Consider the following 21,499-nt stretch of genomic DNA (forward strand, 5'->3'; position numbering starts at 1 on the left):
GCTCCCGCTTTAGGGGTCTTGGGGTTGGTTTCCCCAGTCGTTGATAAGGTTCACTCAGATGTCACCTCCTTAGCGAAGCCTTCCCTGGCCACCTGATCTAAAATAGCAGCCCCTTTACTCTCTAGTCCCTTATCCTATTTTATTTGTCTACACGCGCTTTATCATACCTGATATTAGATTATACATACACATACCTGTGTGTACATATATACGTGTATATATGTGTGTATGTGTATACGTGTGTATGTGTACACATATATACATATGTCCTGTATATACGAGGACAAGTCTATCTTGTCCACTATTTTCTTGTTCACTTAGGTGGGCACTCACTGCTCAGCAGGTGCTGGATAAATATTGAACGAATACTTCCAGTTTAGAGGAGAACATTGAGCCACGAGCAGGTGCCATCACACCCAAGTTCATCTCCCCTGGAGCTCTTGGGTGGGCAGGGTTGTTCGAGTGTACTCCTGTGGTCACCCAGCACTGGGCCCACGTTGTCACTTCCCCGTGCCGGTGCCTGGAGCCTGCACCGGGGATGACCGCCTGTGCCGATCCCTTGTCACACAGGTGGACTTGAGGCGCCAGCAGATCTCGCAGATTGTGGAGGAGGTACAGAGGGTCGTCCACCATCTGACCACAGAGATCAGCCTCCAAGACCTCCGATTTCAGGCCGTCCCTTACTCTGACACATACAATGGGAACATTAAGGTAAGCAGGGCTCACTTGTACTGCAAGCGCCTCCCAGAGAGCCAGGGAGCGTGGGTGGGCCCGTCTGGGCATTCGACGGACGTCATGCTGCTGAGAATACCGATAAGCCTTCATGTACCACAGGTGCTCTTAGCATTTATCATTTACACGCTCGCTCCATCGGTGCTGTCTCATGTGAACCCCTGCGTTCCTCCTCTACGGATGATAAAAATGGAGACTTCGAGAAGTCAAGTGACTTGATCATGTCCTATTAGGCGCTAAAGTTGGAACTGAGCCCGGGGCTTCTGATTCCAAAGCACATTTTGCTATAACAACTGAAGTTTAGTTAAACTTCACATTCATTTATGAAGCACCTAGTTCATAGATTGAGGGCTGGGGCGAGGGAACTCAGGGCACTGGTGGGAAAACAGTTGAAAGTGAGGGTCTATGGGTTGCAGGTGGGGGAAGGAAGAAGAGGAAGAGGTGGCCCTTAGAAACGGCAGCAGCAGCCCCGCTGTGCCCACTGCGGACAGGGCTCTAAGTGGCCAGGGCCCTGCGTGACGGCCAGCCTTCCTGCGACACTGCTGTTTGGGCCAAGCCATTGTCACAGAAATAGCCTCACTCATGCCTCCTTGTGGAAAAGACATGGCTCACTGCCTTTCAGTGATGAGAGAAGTGAGGCTCTGATTCTCATTCTCCTTTATCTCAATTTTTCTTATGGCATGTAAGAACCCCTTTCACTCGCATTAAAGATATACGTATTCATGCCCTGTCTCTCACACAAGACTACAAGCTCCTTGTTTGTAAAGTTCATGTTAATTGATCGCTCCATTCCTCGCACCAGCATAGTGTGTGGCCCATGGCGGACACCCAGCTTCAGTGAATAAGTGGATAAGCAGAAGAAATAGCACCCGAACAGAAGACCCTTACAGGTCCAGGACGTTTCAAGGTTGTCGGCCACAAGGACCACCCACAAGATTCTGGAACCTGTGGATTTGGGGTCAGAGTGCCGAGCTTGGGAAATTCACCCCGGGATAAACATTGCAAAACTAGATTGGATCCTGACATGTCACAACATCGTTTGCCCACGTCTATCACTCTTCCAACCTGTGTTAGACAAATACAGACCAGTGACGTGGAGTAGAAACACAATGCCACTTTTCCTAGAATTCTATCTGAGGAAATTTCCTTCTGTGGTCTCACTTAGAATCCATAGCTTAAAATACATCTTGCATTTATGTACATGATGTCCTGCACATTAAATTTTGAAAATAGTTACAGTGGGGCATATAAAAACTGCTTTTATTTTATCTTGGACCACATTCGGCGAGTAATTAAGCACCATTGATGTGACTAGTAACATGATAGTTGTACTCTTGAATTCACATGCAAACGAACTCAAATAATGTATTGATTGTGAGTGCCATAGTTTAGATTTGTTCCCCTTTTTTTTTTTAAGTTTATTTATTTTTGAGAGAAAGAGAGAAACAGAGCGTAGATGGGGGAGAGGCAGAGAGAGAGGGAGACCCAGAATCTGAAGCAGGCTCCAGGCTCTGAGCTGTCAGCACAGAGTCCGATGCGGGGCTCAAACTCACAAACTGTGAGATCATGACCCGAGCCAGAGTCCGGCGCTTAAATGACTAAGCCACCCAGGTGCCCCGCTTTGTTCCCTTTTTTAATCCTACTGCCTTTTTCTGTGGCCTCCAGAAGTCATGTGGATCCATCATCTAAAGGATTACACTGTTGATCTCTGAGAACGAGGCGGAGTTTGCTGCTCACCCCCGAACTGCCCAGTGACAGGGCCCTGAGCAAAGGTTAACCAAATACCGCTGTCAGAACTTTCCATGAAAGGGAGGTGGCTCTTCCAGTGTGCAGCTGACTGGTGGGGGAAGGTACGGCACGGAGTAGACTGCCACATGATGTGGCCCACAGTGTCAAGCTCCCTTTGGGCGTAGTGTGCTGCTGGCCAGTGTGTTCTCTCCTTTGGACTTCGCACCTGACCACTTTCACCCTGACCTCTGCCTAACCGGTACCTGTCGAAGTGGAGTAGGTAGATTCTGATTGTTTGTCTTATCCCATGAAGCTTAGAATCATCTCAGTGGCTCACGTGGTCTCAGCAACTGCCTTTCGTTTCATCTGTGATGTTGTAAGGACCGATCATTAAAACGGGCTGTGGGTCATCGGTACGGGCAAAAAGAAAGGGGGACATTTTTGCTGAATGCTTTCGCCCCCTCCCGTGCCCTCCTCTGCCAGACCCTTCGCCCGTTCCAGGCCACTCCCCCCTGACTGAGAGCCAGCCCATCAGAGGGCTCAGGTTCACCTTCTGGCTCTACCACTGAATGGCTGTGTGTCCCTCGGGAGATCTCAGAGCCCCTGTGAGCCTTAGATTCCTCCTCTGGGAAGTGTTAACAAAGCCCACCGCCTCATTGTGTAACTGGGAATATCACATAGTCTGATGCGTGAGAATTGCGGTGTTTAGTATGTGCAGAACACAGCGTGTACTATTTGTATTCCCTGCTTTCTCTTCTCCCCCGGACCTTAGGTGCCCTCTGGGGTTGCAAGTCAGGCTCACTCTTTTCCTTGAAGTTTCCTGACACCCAGGACTAGCGAGTCCACTTGCCCACCCGAGGCATCGCGGTGGTTAGTGGCACAACAAGGACGGACGCCTCCTGGGACGAACAGGTGCAGCTCTCTGTCCGTCTCGGCACGTTGCTGAGGGTCGAGTGGTTCACCGAGCTGCCCGGTTCGACAGGCCGGCTCCCTGAGGATTTCTGAGACCTCCTGAGTCTGTGAACCCACTCTTCTCTCTCCCTTCTCGACCCCAGGTTTTGGCCCCCAGCCAGTTCCTCGTCACAGTCCCGGTGAAGGGCCTGGTGGGGTACAGGGAGGCCAGGGAGCAGCGCTGGCGATACTACACCCTGCGGGGCACCAGGCTCCCCTGTCCCTTGCAAGACCCAGAGGGCCTGCGGCAGTGGCTGGAGGCGGAGCAGTTCATGAAGAGCCAGTGGCAGTGGCATGAGGCAGACGTGAACATTGAGGGAGATATTGTGCCCGCCAAGGTGCTTCAGGTATTCCGGAAGCTGGTAGAAAACGCAATTGGAACCTGTCATCTCTCAGGTGAGCAGATCGAGAAAGGTACAAGAGCAGTTTCTGGCATTTCCCATTTGCCTCTAGAAATCCTCTGCGTTGGTGGGTGTTAACCTGAAGCCCATGCCCCTAAAGTGAGACCACAATCGTGCGCTCCCAACGTCTGTTCGATCCTCACAGTAGAAATTAGCTCTTTTTTCCGCTGTGACGCACCAAAGAATGGAATCCATACAGCATCTGCTTAGATTTAAGTGGTTTCCTGCCCTGGCATAGCTACGATGGGCTTTGAGTTATGCACCCTTTCCTGGATGTTAATTTAAAAACGTGGGTACTATTTTTATGTTTATTTTTTTTTATTTATTTATTTTATTTTTTTTTCAACGTTTATTATTTATTTTTGGGACAGAGAGAGACAGAGCATGAACGGGGGAGGGGCAGAGAGAGAGGGAGACACAGAATCGGAAACAGGCTCCAGGCTCTGAGCCATCAGCCCAGAGCCCGACGCGGGGCTCGAACTCACGGACCGCGAGATCGTGACCTGGCTGAAGTCGGACGCTTAACCGACTGCGCCACCCAGGCGCCCCTTTATGTTTATTTTTGAGAGAGAGGAGAGTGACAGAGCGTGAGCAGGGGAGGGGCAGAGAGAGGGAGACACAGAATCCAAAGGAGGCTCCAGGCTCTGAGCTGTCAGCACAGAGCCCGACACGGGGCTCGAACTCACAGACCGTGAGATCGTGACCTGAGCTGAAGTCAGACGCTTAACCGACTGAGCCACCCAGATGCTCCATAAACATGGATACACTTTAAAAAGCAAATTCCTCACAAACCACAGACCTTTGTTATTAGCACATTTCTACAACACCCTCCGACTGACGTGTTTTGTACCTCGGTGTTTTGAGATGCCACATGTGGAAACCACTGTCTTGTGCCAAAACACAAAATTGAGAAGCCATGAAGGACTGATTAAATCTGACAGTCCCCAAATCTTAAACTGTGTACCACCGTGTGGTATATATGAACACACACGCACACACTGGGAAAAAATGGCTAACTCCCTTAATTATAAAAGAATATTTATAAACGAAGAAGAAAAAAATATGAGTAGACCAGTAGAAATAGTGACCAAAAAAAAAATGACCCCGAGAAAAAGAATATAAACAAGTAGTAGTATAAAAGAGGAAAAACATGTTCCATCTAACATATATTTCGAGCAGTGTGCATTAAAACACCTCATAGGTTGACGGAGATGAAAAAGTGTGATTGTGCTCAGTGTAGGGGTGAGTGTGGTGCAACCGGCCTTTGCACGCATTGCTCCTGGAAGTGTAAGTTGGTGCCTCCCTTTTAAAGTGCAATTATAGTCTGTTTTCATTTTGATAATGTGCTTAACTTGACAACCCAACAATTCCAGGTTCTAGAAATACATTCCTACACATAAAAGAGAAGGACGCCTGGGTGGCTCAGTCGGTTAAGCGTCCGACTTTGGCTCAGGTCATGATCTCACAGTCTGTGAGTTCGAGCCCCGTGTCAGGCTCTGTGCAGACAGCTCAGAGACTGGAGCCTGCTTCAGATTCTGTGTACCCTCCCCCTCTGCCCCCTCCCCCACTCACACTGTGTCTCTGTCTCTCTCTCAAAAATAAACATTAAAACAATTTTTTTGAAAGAGAAATATGTACAAGGGTATTCACTGCCATGGGCTTTGTAATAGTAAGTAACTAGAAATAATGTCAATTACAAGGGACAATTGACAAAATAAATTGTGCTACCTCTGCCTCTTGGGCCACCGCGCAGCCTTTAAAAGAGTGGGGTACATTCGTGTGTGTGCGCACAGAGCTGTGAAAAATCCTTGTGCTGGATAATGAAGGGAGAAACCACAGTGCCGAACAATGTGCACTCCCACGTGTGGAGAAAGAGACGGATCTGAATGTGCCTTTGCTTGTCTACACAGAACCATTCTGGAAGGTTCCCTAATGGAATTGGCACACGTTTAATGGATTTTCACCACGTGTAGGATGCTTTCATGGAAAATGCGATGCGCCTAGCAAACCTGTAGAGTAAGAGTGAATTTCCTACCTGTTTGACAGATGAGAACACTGAGGTTGAGAGAGATGGGGTCATACTGCAAGGAAGCAGAGCCAGGCAGGAGCAGGGTGTGGGCGAGGCAGGCTGGCCCAGCATGCGCTAACCTCTTACTTACCTCTGCAACAGTGCAAGGGCAAGTGAGAGATTCAAACCGGGGCAGGCTGATGAGATGCTTTCAGTAAATGATGCCAAGGTGCCAGACGTCGCCGTGTTCCTGTCTGGGCAGCTCTGATGATATGCAGACAATAAGCTCTTTATCACACCCCAGCCAAGGAGAGGGACGTGATCCTTTTGAACAGCCTGACACAATTAGTGAGGGAGTTCCATTTTCCTCTCTGAGCGAAGAAGAGAACAATAATAGATCCCGATTCAAGACCGCTCATCCTTATCTGTAATGAGGGCAGACAGACAAACAAAACCACTGCGTATCTTTTGAAAGAAGGGAGAACGGATTAGCAGTGAGTCCTCCTATAGGAGCTGGAAGAGGCTACCAGATGCCTTTTTTTTTTTTTCTCTCCCTCTCTCTGCCTGGTTGGAAGAGGCAGTGGGGGCCTGTTTCCACTCCTTCGACCATTTAAGCCAATGGCTATGAACACTTTGAAGTATTTTATAATTACAAGGGCTCAGGATGACAAATACACCTGAGGCTAGACTGGCTTAATGATGGGGGTACAAAGCCATGCTGTCTGAGAGACTGGGAGTCAGGTGAGAGGTGGGTTCAGCCGAACCCCACCAGAGGCAGGTCAAGGAGTAAGGGGACTGGAGGCTGTCCTCAGCAAGGTCAGGACATCTGGATGAAACGGAGGGGGCATGGAAGAATGGTTGGATTTCATTTTTACCAGCAAATACTGTGTCTTTTCTTTGTCTTCTGTGTCTCTTTTCTTTAGTTGAGCCTTCTGAAAAGAATTTATTAACTTTTTATTTTATTTTTGAGAGAGAGAGAGAGAGAGAGAGAGAGACAGAGTGCAAGCAGGGGAGAGGCAGAGAGAGAGAGGGAGACATAGAATCCGAAGCAGGTTCCAGGCTCCAATCTGTCACCACAGAGCCCGATGCAGGGCTCGAACTCACAGACTGTGAGATCATGACCTGAGCTGAAGTCGGACGTTTAACCGACTGAGCCACCCAGGCGCCTCAAGAATCTATTAATTTAAAAGAAAAGGTACCACAAAAACCTTGGGGGTGGGGGAGGAAGGACAAAGAAACACTCACTAACAATGAGATTTTCTAGCAACGTTTCTATCGATATTTACTCAGCTAATTGTCTAGTGTTGACATAAACACCCCACCCTTGGAAGGCTCCTGACGCTTGAAAGTTGCCCCACCAGTTGCGATCAGGGGGTCAGAGCCGCCGCCCCCAAATTCCTTCTTGGAATGAGCCAGGCTTTCTCATCTCATCGCCTCGTTGTCATTTCCCACCAGGTAAGGTCAGCATGCTGACGCAGCTCTCCGCAGTTTGGGTTGCCGTGGAAACCTCCACATGTCAGGTGGAGCTAGAGCTGGTCCCCACGGTGGAGATCCCTACCGTCTGGCCCGAGAAAGCTCGCTGGCCTCCCTGTCTGAAGCGCTGGCCTTCCCGACAACGAGTGGAGTGTATCAAGGTATCGGGGAGCCGGGGGCTCACAGCTTAGCCGCCCACAGCATCACTGACTGTGAACCAGCTCTGGAAGGAAACATGAGGCGTCACGGGATCAGCGGTGCTCCAGGTGTGGGTCGCAGAATCTGAGAGCCTGCTAGGAATGCAGATTCCTGGGCCCGCCCCGGACCTACCGACTGAGGCCTGCTGGGCAGGGCCCTGCAACCTGTGGTGTAAGAAGCTCCGCAGGTGATTCTGGTTCGGGCTTAAGGTGGAGAACCAGTTGAAAGTGGGCACAGCCTCTGCCATTCACTGCGCTCCGGGAAGGGGGCTTGTCCCGAGGCTCCTTCCGCGTCCCCCACGTAGGAGGTAGAGCCTGCCTGCTGGCAGCCCCCCCCCCACCCCCAGAGTAGCGGATGGCTTCAGAGAGGGCTTTCTGCTGCGGCGAGCACCGTCCTTCTCATTTTCCTGATGGTTTTCTCTCTCCCCAGTCGTTTGGGTTTGCCTTGTTGGCCTGTTCAAATTATCACTGGCAGCAGAGTTTCCTGCAGGCTGAGCAGGTGCTGCTAAACCAGCTGGATGAGGACGGGGGCTGCCGCAGGAAGTGCTTCCAGGCCCTGAGGCAGATGAAGGAGGATGTCTGGTGTCCGGGAAGGAGGCCTGTCGTCACGTCCCACCATCTGCAGGTGAGTGGGCACGCACGAATTTGGGCGGGTCCTCTCTGTATGCCCTGCAGGGCCCGGCCGGAGCCACTCACGACAGGTGTGTGTGTGTGTGTGTGTGCACGCGACGAATTCAGGAGAAGACCCTAGTGTCCATAGTTGCCATCCCAAAGTTACTGCTCACTACCGAGATGTGTAAACCCGGGCTGTATGTGTGCCCGCCGCAGCCCTGCCCAGGCTGAATGGCCTCCACCTCCTCCCTGCCCTCCCCTTCTTGCCCTCTTTCCTTTTCTTGATTTTTGCCCTTTCCAGATTTTCTTCTCTCTCCATCTCTCCCCATCTCTCCCCATCTCTCCCCTCAACTTATTTCACGCAACAAACCAGCGCGATGCGCCAGAAACTTGGCTGGGGTTCAGCATTGATTTACTCAAAGCCTCCGCCTTTGAGAAACCCACGGTCTGATGAAGTCTTGCAAATTGCTTGAACCTCAGATGGATTCAAGGTTTCCCTGGTGTGAGGACTCCCTCAGTCCCCACAGGTGCGGCCACCGGTGCTCCGATGCCCGCCGCACAGAGGGGGATCCGGGAAATGGTGAGGTTGCCATGTGAGCATTGCCACAGACCCGAACTGCCAGGTTCCAAATCAGCCGGCAGGGGTTTCCCTAAACCCTACGGCACCTGCCTCCCCTCGCCCCCAAACCCAACATTCATGAATGCCCTTCCTCGCTCACCCAGCAAATGTTTATTGAGGTTACTATAGGCCACACCTGCCCCAGCACCTGCTGTGTGCTCCACAAGCACAAGATGAGCAAACACAGAAGTGGTTCCTGCTCCCATGGAGCTTATGGTTTAGCGGGGCAAACAGACATTTGTCAGATGGTCCTCCAGGTGCATGTGGCCTCACACAGCACGGGGAGCACCAGAGAGGACACGAGCATCATTCCGTGAGGGCTAAGAGCAGCAGAGCCTGACCTGGGCTGCGAGATCGGGGCTGGGGGGGGGGTCCCCCTGGGGAGGTGACTTTCACACTCTCAGCTCCTCTTTTGCAAATTTCCAACCATACACCGTGAACTGGACGTTCATGGAACAGGCTGTGTGGCACACTGAGGTTGGGAGAAGGCAGACTTAGAGACAGCACAGCCCGAGCCTAGCTAGCGTCTGTCCGGGAGCTTTGTCCATTCTCCCTGCCCTTCGACAAGGTGAGCACAGGTCCTGTGTGTGTGTGTGTCTTCCTTGCACGCTCCTGCTGTGACCCTTGGCATTCAGTGGACCTCCATCTTCTGCCCCTGTGTTGGGGTCAGAGCTTCTGACCCCAGCTCCAATGTAAGGTATTTAAGGGCAACTACTAACGAGCCCTTAGGATCTCTCCCAATGTGGTGTACCTAGTAGTTGCTCAGTAAATACTTGTTGGGCGAATGAATGAATGCCTTCACATTCTATTGAGCTCCCCCCCACCTGCCACGAAATCAGTAGTCTTTGCTTGGCTTTCGTATCTTCCCTAATAACCTGTCCCTCTTGACCTGCCCAAGAATCTGTGAATATCTCATTTGCACATAGCTGTGCCTCTCTCTGGAATCTCAACATTCTCAACACCGAGCACATTCCCCTAAAAACACTCACCTGTTCTCCTGGATGGAGGACATCTGCTTCCCGAAGGTAGTCTAGTTCATTCTGCTGGTTTAGCTTCTTTCCTCCTGGCCTTTCTACAGGCCACACTAGCAAGAGCCAGAGCTGAGCCGCAAACTCCATTCTATCTCCTATTGAAGCTCCTAATCTTAACCACTGACTTCATTGCCTCACAATTAAGATGGATGGAAACACATTAAGTGACATGAATAATTTAGACGAGATTGAATAGGGCCACCACGGGCCTCCCGGGCCTTGACTGCGGTCAAAACTGCATTACATGCGAAGATTTACTTTTATTCCGGTGGCTTCTCAGTCACTAGAGGATTTTAGGGCAACTCCTTAAAGGTGCTCTGTTTCAGTTCTCCCAAGCTCACCTCCAAGGCACAGGATTGTGCCCTCTCAAGAACGGGCATTGTAAAGGGGGGTTATTTGTTGAGAAGGGCAGGAAGGGCAAAAACAGTCCTAACCGCCTGTTCTTCTAGTCTCCCACTGTGGCCCAAGGGCAGGATGCCCTCACATTTAGACATTGGGATGGGCGTGGCTGGTGACAGTGTGCGGTTAGACACCATCCAGATGATGGCTTGAGTGGGCGGGATCGTTGCCAAGCCTTCAGCCTGGGGAAAACAGAAGAGACTGGTTGCAAAACAGCATCAGGAAGGTCGTGCCACTTACTGTCACCCCACCTCCAGCCTAACTGTCTGATGAGTTTCTCACCTCCTCCCCAAAGTGGCTCTTTCCCGAGCAAGTCCAGGTGAACAAGAGCTTATCCTTCTTTGGCTTATTTGCTCCTAAAACCCACTCAAGGCACAGGGCTTGATTATAAGAGGCTTAACTGTTTTGGTTTGTTTAGGGAGATAAATGCTTAACTACAAGAGGCATGAAAACACTTTTTTGTATCTAGGTTATCTTTTTTTTTTAATGTTTCTTTATTTTTGAGAGAGAGAGAGACAGAGTTGCAAGCTGGGGAGGGGCAGAGAGAGAGCGAGAGAAGGAGACACAGAATCCGAAGCAGGCTCCAGGCTCTGAGCTGTCAGCACAGAGCCCGATGTGGGGCTCAAACTCATGAACCGCGAGATGATGCCCTGAGCCAAAGTCGGATGCTTAATCGGCTGAGCCGCCCAGGTGCCCCAAACTATTCTGTATCTAGGTTATCTTGACTAGCATGATATCCTCTCCGACTCGTTTACTTTGCACGATGTGCTCTAAATCAAAACACACTCAGTGTCTTGCCGTGAACCCAAAACTGCTCTTTGCTTTCTTAGTCAAGGCTGTATTTTAAAAACACTCAACATCTAAATCATAACATTGCTTATTTCACTTAGTCAATAAGCGTTTATTGACTGCCTCCCATGGGCCAGCTCCTCTGCTGGGTGCTGGTGATGTAACAGCAATTAAAATAGGTATCGCTCTCGTCTTTGATGGAGTTTACAATCTAGCAGGGAATCACATTAATGAATACAGAGACGGCTACTCCTGTGATCACTGGTGCTTATGGGAAGTGCGGGACGAAGAGAGTGTTTAATGGTATCGTGTAGGGAAATTTGATCTGACAGGTGAGTTTCCCGGACATACTGGGGAAGGAAGTGTGCTCCACACAGAAGTCAGATATGAAAGAAGTCACCCTGTGGTGGAAGAGGGGGGCCAGTGGGGCTGGAAGGAGAGAACAAGGGAGGACGAGGGTAAGATGAGGCTGGAAAGGAAGGTAGGGAGCAAACCTCGCAAATCAAACCATGTTAAGGATTGTGGCTTTTCATTGACCGATGGTGGGAAGTCTTTAAAGTGTTTCTTTTTTGTTGTTGTTTATTTATTGCGAGGGGGAGAGAGAGAGAGAGTGCATGTGCATGCAAGCAGGGGAGAGGCAGAGAGAATCCCAAGCAGGCCTCACACTGTCCATGCAGAGCCTGATGTGGGGGCTCGAACTCCTGAACCATGAGGTCATGACCTGAGCCTGAATCGAGAGTTACACACTTAACCAACTGAGCCACCCAGGCGGCCCTAAAGTATTTCAGACACGAAGAAACATAGATTTATACTCAAAAAGATCACGTTGGCCGCAGCGTGGTGGTGACAGACTGCGGACAAGAATAGGGGCAGAGGCCCAGGTGAGATGGGAGAGGAAGAAAACAGTGGAGATGAACATACACGGTAGATGAGAGAAACACTTTGGAGGCACTGGCAGAACTTGATGAGGGTGGTGAGGGAGGGGTGACTCCCGGGTTGAGTCTTGCCTGACTGGCTGGATAAGGAAGTCTGGAAACACACCAGGTTTGTGGGGAGAAGGGTCGTGAGTCCGGCTGGGACATGTTGGTGGCGATAACTTTCAGATTCCCAAGAGATACCAGGAGAGGAGGTCAGAGAAGTCTGGCCTGGGAAGAGAAATTGTGAGTGACCTCTATTTGTTTGGTGGGGATTCTAGCTGCTGAGGAAGGAAGGAAAAGAGACCAAGAGAAAAAGAGGGTATGGAACGGGGCCTCCAAAACTCCATCACTGGGAAGTAGAGAAAGCAGATAAGCGTGCCAAGGGGTAGCTGTGGTGCCTGGAGAAACCCAGAGAGCCCAGAAGCTTGGCAACCCAGTGAGAGAGAACCCCATTGAGAAGCCCCAGTGAGAGAACCCCATTCTGCTGGGCAAGGCCTGTTGGACTTGGACTTAGCAACATGGAGACCACGGGCCCTGAGGACCGATGGCGGAAAAATCCATACTGCAGTGGATCGAGATGGCAGTCAGCGGAGAGGAAATGACGACAGATAATTGAGAGGATTCTTTTGAGAAGCCTTCACTTGCCGAGATGTGAGGGGTTAGGAGGCAGACGTGGCCCTGGGGCAAGGAGTGGGGGAGGAGAGTTTAGAATAATGTCAAGAGCCAGCAGCGGAAGGACAAGGGCAGGAAAGAGGGAAGTCAGTCGCAGACAGCTCCCAGAAGGAGAGATCCCAAGCCCTGTTTGGGGGTTCCCCTGGCCAGGGGGGTGGTCAAAGCAGAGAGCGAGAGAGGAAGATGCGCATGTAGGCGGACTGTTTTGCTGCCATGAGGGTTTCCATCTTCCTTGTAAAGTAGTAGACAAAGGCATCCGCCAGGAGTGGGGAAATTGCAGATCTAAGGAGAGTGGTGGTAACTGGGGATACCAGTGGCGAGAGAAACAATGATCAAAGAGGCGCAGGAGACCTGCAGGGCAAGGCCGAGAACCCACCGGAGGGTGGGGATCGTGAAATCATGGCGGAACCAACTTGTCCCGGGTGACTCCCTTCTCCCTCCTTCCACGGCCGCGTGAGCCCGGTACCATTTCCGAAGACTTTCTCCTCCATTGCCCGGAACGATGTCTGACACCACCTCTTCCTTCCGTAGACGGTGCTCTTTTGGACTTGTGAGAAATACCCCCACCCGAAGGAGTGGCAGGTGTTCAGCAAAGCGTTCCTGCGCCTGGTGAGGAAGCTGCACAAGTGTGTGAGCCAGCACTTTCTGAAGCACTATTTCGTGCGCAAGAGCAACCTGCTCCAGCATGCCAGCTCGGGCGAACTGGACACCGTGGCCCAGAAGCTGGCTCTCTTCCTGAAGAACCCCCAGATCGGCCTGCCCTGACGCTGCCCCTGCCTGGGAGGCTCTTGGACACCTTATCCTGGCTCGACCTCATTCCCTGAAGGATCCTGCTCAGGACAGAAGCAACGTGTGGCACAGGAGATGACATTGACCCACTAGCACTTAAGGGGGGAACACTGTACCCCAAGATGTCCAATCTCAGCTTCCCTAGAGCCAAGCAAGCATTTCAGCCCTCACGAGCTACCTCTCTCGGGGACAAGCTGTCATCAGGCTTCGCCAAGCCATCGATTCCGAGTTGATGACAGCACTGGATGTGTTCTCCTCGCTTGGGCTCTGAGTGTCTGCCGGGGAGGATGGAGACAGGAACCCCTGGGGGGCCAGGCGTCGGCCTGCGGCCCAGGACTGGTGCTCCAGCCCACTGACCGTGGGCTCATTACCTTTCCACTTGCAAATGCAGCTGTGAATGTACCTTTCTGAGCCTGCGGGACTATGCTCGTGCCCTTACTAGAGGAGGGCACTGGGTCAACACAAAGTGTTAGTCATTGGTTGGTAACCAGTGTTTGCCTGCTGGATCAGCACCAACACCGCTGACGGGGTGATTGTGTCTGATCGGTGGGCACGCCTGCCCTGGCCTTCCTGCCCTCAGTTCTCCTGAACCGTCCTTTGGGTCGTGTGGTTCTAGCTGCTTCCCTCGTGTTCTCTAAGAGGGGAGAGGGTGGTTTTGATGGCCAGTGTCGGCCAGAGGTGAAAGTTCAGCCCTGCTTGCCAGCCTGCTCCGGCCATTCCCCTTGTCTTGTGCCCGATGTTTTGTATTCTTGGAATGGGCCCAGGATGATGACCTCCAAGAAATGGCTTGATGTCACCCACCTCTCAATACCTGCCTTTGCTCATCTCATTCGCTCACTCATTCATGGGTAGATACATGCTCATTAGGCACTGGGAGTAGAGCGAGGAGCCAAATGGACAAAGGATATACCCGTTGGGGGACGGCACCTAATGTCAAAGACAGGAAGTGCACAACAGATAAATAAACAGATTATTACAAATGGTAGCAAGTGCCCTGAAGGAAACAAACAGGATATTGAAATAGAGCCACAGAGAGCTCCTCGAAGGATGAAAATGCAAACAGCTGAAGGGGAAGGGAAGCGGGGGGGGGGGGGGGGGGGGGGGGGGGACAGGGGCAGGCTTGGAGGGGCTGGAATGGGTCAGATCACTGAACCTTGTAAAGCTGGCAAGGAATCTGTATTGTATTCTAAAATCAAAGGCATGACAGTTGGCCTTTCCCAGAGCAGTAGGGTATGGTGATATGATTTGCATTTTGTTTATTTATTTATGACTTGGATTTTAAATGACCAGTCCAGTGACTGTATAAAGGGGGCGTAGGGTCCCACACAAGAGTTGAGGCATTGAAGGCCAGTAAGCCCACCCATTTTGAATTTCACTGAGGTCCACGGGGCCACACATCCCATGTGGCACAAAGAATGCTTGGGGAGGTCGATGCTTTCTTCTGGTACTTATTTATGCTTTCCAACTCAAGGGAATCCTTTATTACTCAGAACATTTCCCCCACTGAAATTTCTAAAAGCATGAACAACTGAGTTGTTTTTTTTTTAAAGTCACATTGGAAAGTGAAATCTTTTTACAAAAATACTCTAACCAAATGGTGGGTTCCCTGGGCTATCCACATAGGAAATCATGATTTTAAACTGTTGGGGAAAAAAAAAAATCCTTTCAAAGATATGATGAGTTGATAATTTTTGAAAATGTGAAATAATGAGCAAGCCAATGTTTTGTTAAGTCATCAGAACTTGCATTCAAAGACCCATACTCTTGGGCCTTGGGACACATCATTTCTGAGAAGGTGGCAGATAATAACTTTTTTTTTTTTTTAATGATGAAAACAAGTGAAGCAAGTTTTAAGCGAGCTGTATAATGCCAAGAAGTGGAAGTTGGCTGGACCACTGATTGGAAATGTGCACGTGGAGAGGAGTGGGACTGACATACTCCACAGTCTGATCCAGTAGGCTCTTCCCACCTCCCCGTATCTGTCTGTGGTCTTCCTAGGAAGCAGGGCTATCTGCGGACTCCCGACTGTTCCTCTGCTGGGCAGCAGAGGACAGTAGAGGACCGCATTTGGGAAGAGCCTCTTTCCCGCACATACCCCTCAGAGCCCAGTAGGTGGCACCCTCCTCAGCCCGGGACTTAAATCTGGCTTCTGGGAGAGGGTGGCCAGCCATCACAGTCCTTCTGCTTAAGGCTCAGGCTTTCAAAGGGACAGACTTTCAAAGGGAGCCTGGGAGAGAGTCGTCCCTCCTTTCTGTTCGTAGGCACAGAGCGCCTAGCTCTGAGAAGTCTGATATTACTGATATTCTGATATGCTGATATATACATACTGATAAGTCTGATATTATTCTGGTCAAGGTTTGTTTGTTTGTTTGTTTGTTTGTTTGTTTTTATTCTCCAAAAGATTTTTCCTTTCATGTCCTCTCTGGCCACAGGACTGTTTTATACTGCAGTGGTTGGTATTCAGCCATTTAAGTGACCTGCTTGCCCTTGTATCTCGCTGGCACACAACTGCCCTTAATAAGTTGTTCACCCTTCTCTGTATCTCCATTTTTTTATGGGCGTGGTTATGGGCTGGATTGTGTCCACCCCCCACACGCATAAAATTCACGTACGGAAGCTCTCACCCCCAGTGCCTCAGAATATGTCTGTATTTGGAGGTGGGGCCTTTAAAGAGGTGGTCAAGGGGCGCCTGGGTGGCTCAGTCGGTTGAACGTCCGATTTCGGCTCAGGTCACCATCTCACGGTTCACAAGTTCTACCCCCACATCAGATTTGGTGCTGACAGTGTGAAGACTGTTGTCTCTCTCTCTCTCTCTCTGCCCTCCCCTGCTCCCACTCTGTCTCTGTCTCTGTCTCTCTCAAAAATAAATAAACATTAAAATTTTTAAAAGAGGTGATCAAGTTAAAATGAGGCCATTTGGGTGGGCCCTGGGCCATTAGGACCGATGTTCCTGTAAGAAGAGGAAGAGGCACTTGGGCAGGGGCACAAGGGAGGAAAGGCCACCCGCGAGCCAAGGAGCGGAGCCTCTGGAGAAGACAATGTCGCCAGCACCTTGATCTTGGGTTTCCATTCTCCAGAACCGTGAGAAAATCATTTCCTGTTGTTTCAGCTAATGCAGCCTGTGGTATTCTGGTACGGCCACCCTGGGAAGGCAGTACAAGCACAATGACAGAGTATGTGCCTCACTGCCTTGATGAGGGGAATAAACAGAATAAAGCACGTCAAAAGCTCGTTTAGTAATCTGGTGCGCCGTCGCTGTCGAATAAGCGCTTGGAGTCTTGGACAGCTACTCCCCAGGGCCGTGCCTCCACCGCTGCCTTTCTTGATAGCTCCCCCTGCCCCATAGAGACATCCTTCATCAAGAAATGACAAACCATCACGGGGACAACGTGCGTGGCATCCCACCACGAGTTCCATAAACCCATCTTTTCCTTTGTCCCTCTTGCTGAGCGGAGGAAGTGTCTGAGGATTTCTCCACGTGCGGTGGAGCGATGCCAACCTGCCTTCTCGGGGACAGCTTTCCATTTATTGTGCGTAGCGTGCTCTTCCTCTTACACCTGTCATTCCCCCTCTTAGCCTCTCTTCACTGCCCAGCTTCCTCTTCACACCTTCCTTCCTCCCTCCCTCCCTCCCTCCCTCCCTTCCTTCCCCTCTTCCTTCCTCTCTTCCTTCCTTCCTCCCTTTCTTTCTTTCTTTCTTTGAAAGATATCACACAGGTGGGAGTTGAAAGTATCTAAAGAATAATAATAAAACAGATGCCAATATACTACCTAGGTGAAGAATAGCACTTGGCTGGTACTTTAGAATCCTAGGTGCCCGTTCTGTTCCCTAGCCCCCTCTCTCCCTGATTTTATGTGAGCCATTCAGCTGTTTTTCTTTAGAGTTTGACTCCCTGTCATATTTCATTGAACCTAAGCCCCTGACAGTTGTGAGGTGAATCATGATTTCACGTCCCAGAAAGAAAAGGTGCTTTCATAATTGCAAATAATTGCAAATCACCACTGACTATCAGATGCGTCCTCATTTCTTTAAAAAAAAAAAATGTTTATTTTGAGAGGGAGGAAGAGAGAGAATCCCAAGCAGGCTCTGTGCTGTCAGCACAGAGCCAGATGCGGGGCTCAGACCCAGGAACCACGAGATCATGACCTGAGCCGAAATTAAGAGTCGACACTTGACAGACTGAGCCCCCCAGGGGCCCCGTGCATCCCCATTGTTTTAGAGAGATTAAAATGTGAAAAGGTTGATTTTAGAGCCCACAAAATACGACGTGCGTGCACCTGCACGTATTTCAGTTCTGCCTGTTTTCGAGTCTTATGTCAGTGGAATCATCCCATGCGAAGTCTTCTGGGATTGGCTTTTGTCCACAGCGTGCCTCTGAGCCTCTTCCATGTGGGCGTGGGTGGCAGAGGTGTGTTCCTTCCCACCATCATGGAATATTCCACGGCGAACCCCTGCCCACTGTACGTATCTACGTTACTGTAGGTGCACATCGGGTTGTTTCTAGCTTTGGTGATTGGAACTGCTTTTATACACATTCTCGTATGTGACTTCTAATGCACTCAGGCCTTTCTAAAAAAAAAATTTTTTTTTTTATTTTTGAGAGAGAGAGACAGAACATAAGCAGGGGAGGGGCAGAGAGAGAGGGAGACACAGAATCCGAAGCAGGCTCCAGGCTCCGAGCTGTCAGCACAGAGCACGACACAGGGCTCGAACTCACCAACCGTGAGATCGTGACCTGAGCTGAAGTCGGATGCTTCACCAACCAAGCCACCCAGGCGTCCCTGAATACACTCAGGTCTCTTAAGGGTGTATACATAAGAGTGAATTCTCAAGTTCAAAGAATACACACACACACACACACACACACACACGTTTAAATTTGTGAGGTAATGTCAACATATTTTCTGAAGTGATAGCACCAATCTAAATTCTCCATGTTCATGTCGGTGAACTTTCAGTGACTTTCTCCATTAGAATGGCACGCATTTTGTGTCTTGTGTAAGAAATCCTTCCTGTTTTTTTTTTTTTTTTAATTTTTTTTCAACATTTATTTATTTTTGGGACAGAGAGAGACAGAGCATGAACGGGGGAGGGGCAGAGAGAGAGGGAGACACAGAATCGGAAACAGGCTCCAGGCTCCGAGCCATCAGCCCAGAGCCTGACGCGGGGCTCGAACTCACAGACCGTGAGATCGTGACCTGGCTGAAGTCGGACGCCTAACCGACTGCGCCACCCAGGCGCCCCCTTCCTGTTTTTTAACGTCATGGAGATATGCTCCTATGATGTCCTCTAAAATTTTACCGCTGTGCCTTTTTTCACCAGAGTTAGAAAACACTCTCTCTCTTTTCCCAGTCAATTCTCATGAAACTGGGATGATCTCTTTGCTTGGAACTTTAGTAAAACTCACCTAAAAAGCTGGCTGGGCCTTGTGTTTTCCTTGTCAGAAGATTTAAAGCTATTAATTTTCCTTTTAGGAGTAAATGATATTCAGATTTTCTGCTTCTTCCTGAGCTTCCTGTTAATTTACATTTTACTAAGAATTCTCCCATTTCACCTAAGTGTTCAGATTTACTGGCAAAATAATTGTTCATCATACTTAATTATCTATTTAAACTCTGATATATTTGTATTCTTTCTTGATGAGACTTCTCGAGTAATTGTGTGTTCTGTTCATCTTTGTATGTTTTTCGTTAATTTCTGCTCATAGCTTTCTTTCCCTCTACTTCCTCCAGGCTTACTCTAATGTTATTATTTTTTTTAACTTCTTAAATGCTTAGCTCAGAACTCCTCAGCGTGTCTTCTTTTCTAAGCATACAAATTTCCTTTTAATACCCTTTCAGCAGAATTCCACAGGTGTTAATAAATTGCATTTTCATCTTCTTTTAGTTCTGTTTATTTTCTGATTGCTACTGCGATTTCCTCGCTGACCCATGAGGTACTTAGATGTTTTAAAAAGTATTATTTGCAAACATATTGGGTTTCCTAGTTATGTTTTCATTACTGATTTATAAATAGATTGCACCAGAGTCCAAGAGACGGGTCTGAAGGCCTCACTCCGTGGATACTCACGGAGGCCAGCTTTTTTGCTCTGAGCGTCTCCAGTGGTCAGTGCATACAAGGGGTTGTGCGAGTTCGGATGCAAGGTGTAAGGAATGTCAGTTAGATGGTGTGCTGCTTAAAGTTTGTATCTATTTCAGATTTCTTTTGGGCTGCGTTTTCCAACATTTCCTGAGAGAGTTGTTTTAAAATCTCCCATTACGAGCGTGGATTTTTCGATTTCTCCTTAAAGCATCGACAACTGGTTCTCGATATGCTTTCAGACTATATTATTAGGGTCATACAGGGTTAGAGTTTATGTCTTCCCAGTCAACTGAAGATGTTATCATTATGAGGTGACTTTTTTTTTTGAACTGTCGTAAACATTTGCGTAAACATTGCTTTTGTCTGATGTTAATGTTGGAACACCACCTTAGTTGCCCTCGCATATCATTTTCCATCAGTTAGCTTTCCACCCATTTGTATCTTTACATTGTTGGTAACTGTCTCTTGTAAATGGCTGAGTTTCTAAAAACAAATGGAGGCCTTTGACTCGACTAATACATTTAGATTGATTGCTACTCTTGTGCTTTGCATGTGACCCATTTTCCAAACCTTTTCTGTCTTTTGCCCCAGCATCTTGCCTTTTTAAAAATTAAGGGCTTTTTTTCTCTTTTTTTTTATTCTATTTCTTTCCCACTCCTTACTAGTTTGTAAGGTTCATGTACTATCTCTCTGTCTTTTTAATGGTTACCAAGGCTATTTGTCTATATAGACTAATTCTATGGGCTCAGGTGAAAGTTAGCCACTACCTTTATTCTCTCACTGAGGACTCCAGGGTCTTGGCTCCTATCACCCCCCTTCCCACATTATCTGCTACCGTGACCCTGGATTTGGATTCTAGCCTGTTTGTCCCCCCTCCCCCCCACACACAGAGTGTCTTTTATTCCATTGTGTCCCCAGTGTGCGGCACACAACGGACAACAACAACCTTTCAGGATACAAGTGAATGAACCCTCCAGCAACATTGGTACAGGCTGCTCATTTGGGCCCGATGATTTTGGTTTAGGCATTTGGTGGAACAAATATGCCTGATTGCCCTACAGCTTCAGATATCTTGACATGGTGTCTGATGCCCTAGGGATTTCTGGTCTCCGTGCACCACTCACCAAGTCCCCTCCAGTTTTCAAGTCACGTCACTCCTCCACTCACAATCCTCCAGTCACGTCCCATCCCACTCATCCTAAAATCCAGAGGCCCAAACCACCTGCAACCCCCGAGCTCCCTGAACCTACCTCCTACCCCTTTCCTTTCTCACTCCCACCTCCAGTCACACCTTGCTCTTCTAGAACATTCCAAGCATGACTCCGCCTCAGGACTTTTGCTTGTTGTGTCTTCTGAAGACCTTCCCTAACCTTTCTTGTTTTGTTTTGTTTTGTTGTTTTGTTTTAAGAGAAAGTACGCACACATGTGCGGGTGCAAATGCAAGCTGGGGAGAAAAGAGGCAGAGGGAGAGAGAATCCCAAGCAGGCTGTAGGTTCAGTGCAGAGCCCCATGCAGGGCTCAATACCATGACCCTGGGATCATGACCTGAGCTGAAATCTAGAGTTAGACATGCAATCAACTGAGCCACCCAGGCACCCCCTTCCCTAACCCTTCTTATACAAACTAGTTATCACTGGTCCCTACTCCCTCCTCACCCCTGTCTTGATATGTTCAACTTCCTGTTCTGCTTTAAGTTTCTCCATGGCACTAAACACCACCTGGACATTCTTTCCTTCCTTTTTTCTATCGGTCTGTCTATATATTCTATCTATCTATCTATCTATCTATCTATCTATCTATCATCTATCATCTATCATCTCCCACCAGAGTGGAGTCTCTGTGAGAAAGAGATTTCATCCCTATTTTCAAGGTTGTGTCTACAACCCTGGGCACATGGCAAATGCCCAATAAGTAATGTACTGTGTAGAAGTATTTGCAGAACTCCTTCAGAAACGACCTATTCAAGTCTCAAGCTTCCTGGACTTTTACAGGAATTTTTTTTCTCTCTCCTTCAAAGCGGCAGAATCGTAGAGTTTTCTCACTTGAAGAGATGGTAGAATGGGGCAACTGAGGGTTCGGACAGGTTGACCTGTTGGGCTC

The 21,499-nt window shown here is 49.1% G+C and overlaps 1 protein-coding gene across 18 annotated transcripts in view; it reads left to right on the top strand.

The window, feature by feature from the left end:
- The window catches only part of MAB21L3 (mab-21 like 3), a 137,247-nt gene that overhangs the window by 56,801 nt on the left and 58,947 nt on the right, over positions 1-21,499 (top strand). For 15 of the 18 annotated variants that reach the window (XM_045033323.1, XM_045033324.1, XM_019837685.2 and 12 more), the window contains 4 exons: positions 571-711; positions 3,516-3,807; positions 7,276-7,454; positions 7,921-8,115. In XM_045033323.1, coding sequence (XP_044889258.1) covers positions 571-711; positions 3,516-3,807; positions 7,276-7,454; positions 7,921-8,115 — 807 coding nt within the window. Of the gene's footprint in view, positions 1-570; positions 712-3,515; positions 3,808-7,275; positions 7,455-7,920; positions 8,116-13,060; positions 14,299-16,208; positions 16,550-21,499 lie in introns of those variants that run through there. The other 3 variants (XM_019837680.2, XM_019837684.2, XM_019837673.3) reach the window with 3 other exon arrangements.

This window comes from Felis catus, chromosome C1, assembly GCF_018350175.1.
Source record: "Felis catus isolate Fca126 chromosome C1, F.catus_Fca126_mat1.0, whole genome shotgun sequence".
In the NCBI taxonomy this organism is placed as follows: domain Eukaryota; kingdom Metazoa; phylum Chordata; class Mammalia; order Carnivora; family Felidae; genus Felis; species Felis catus.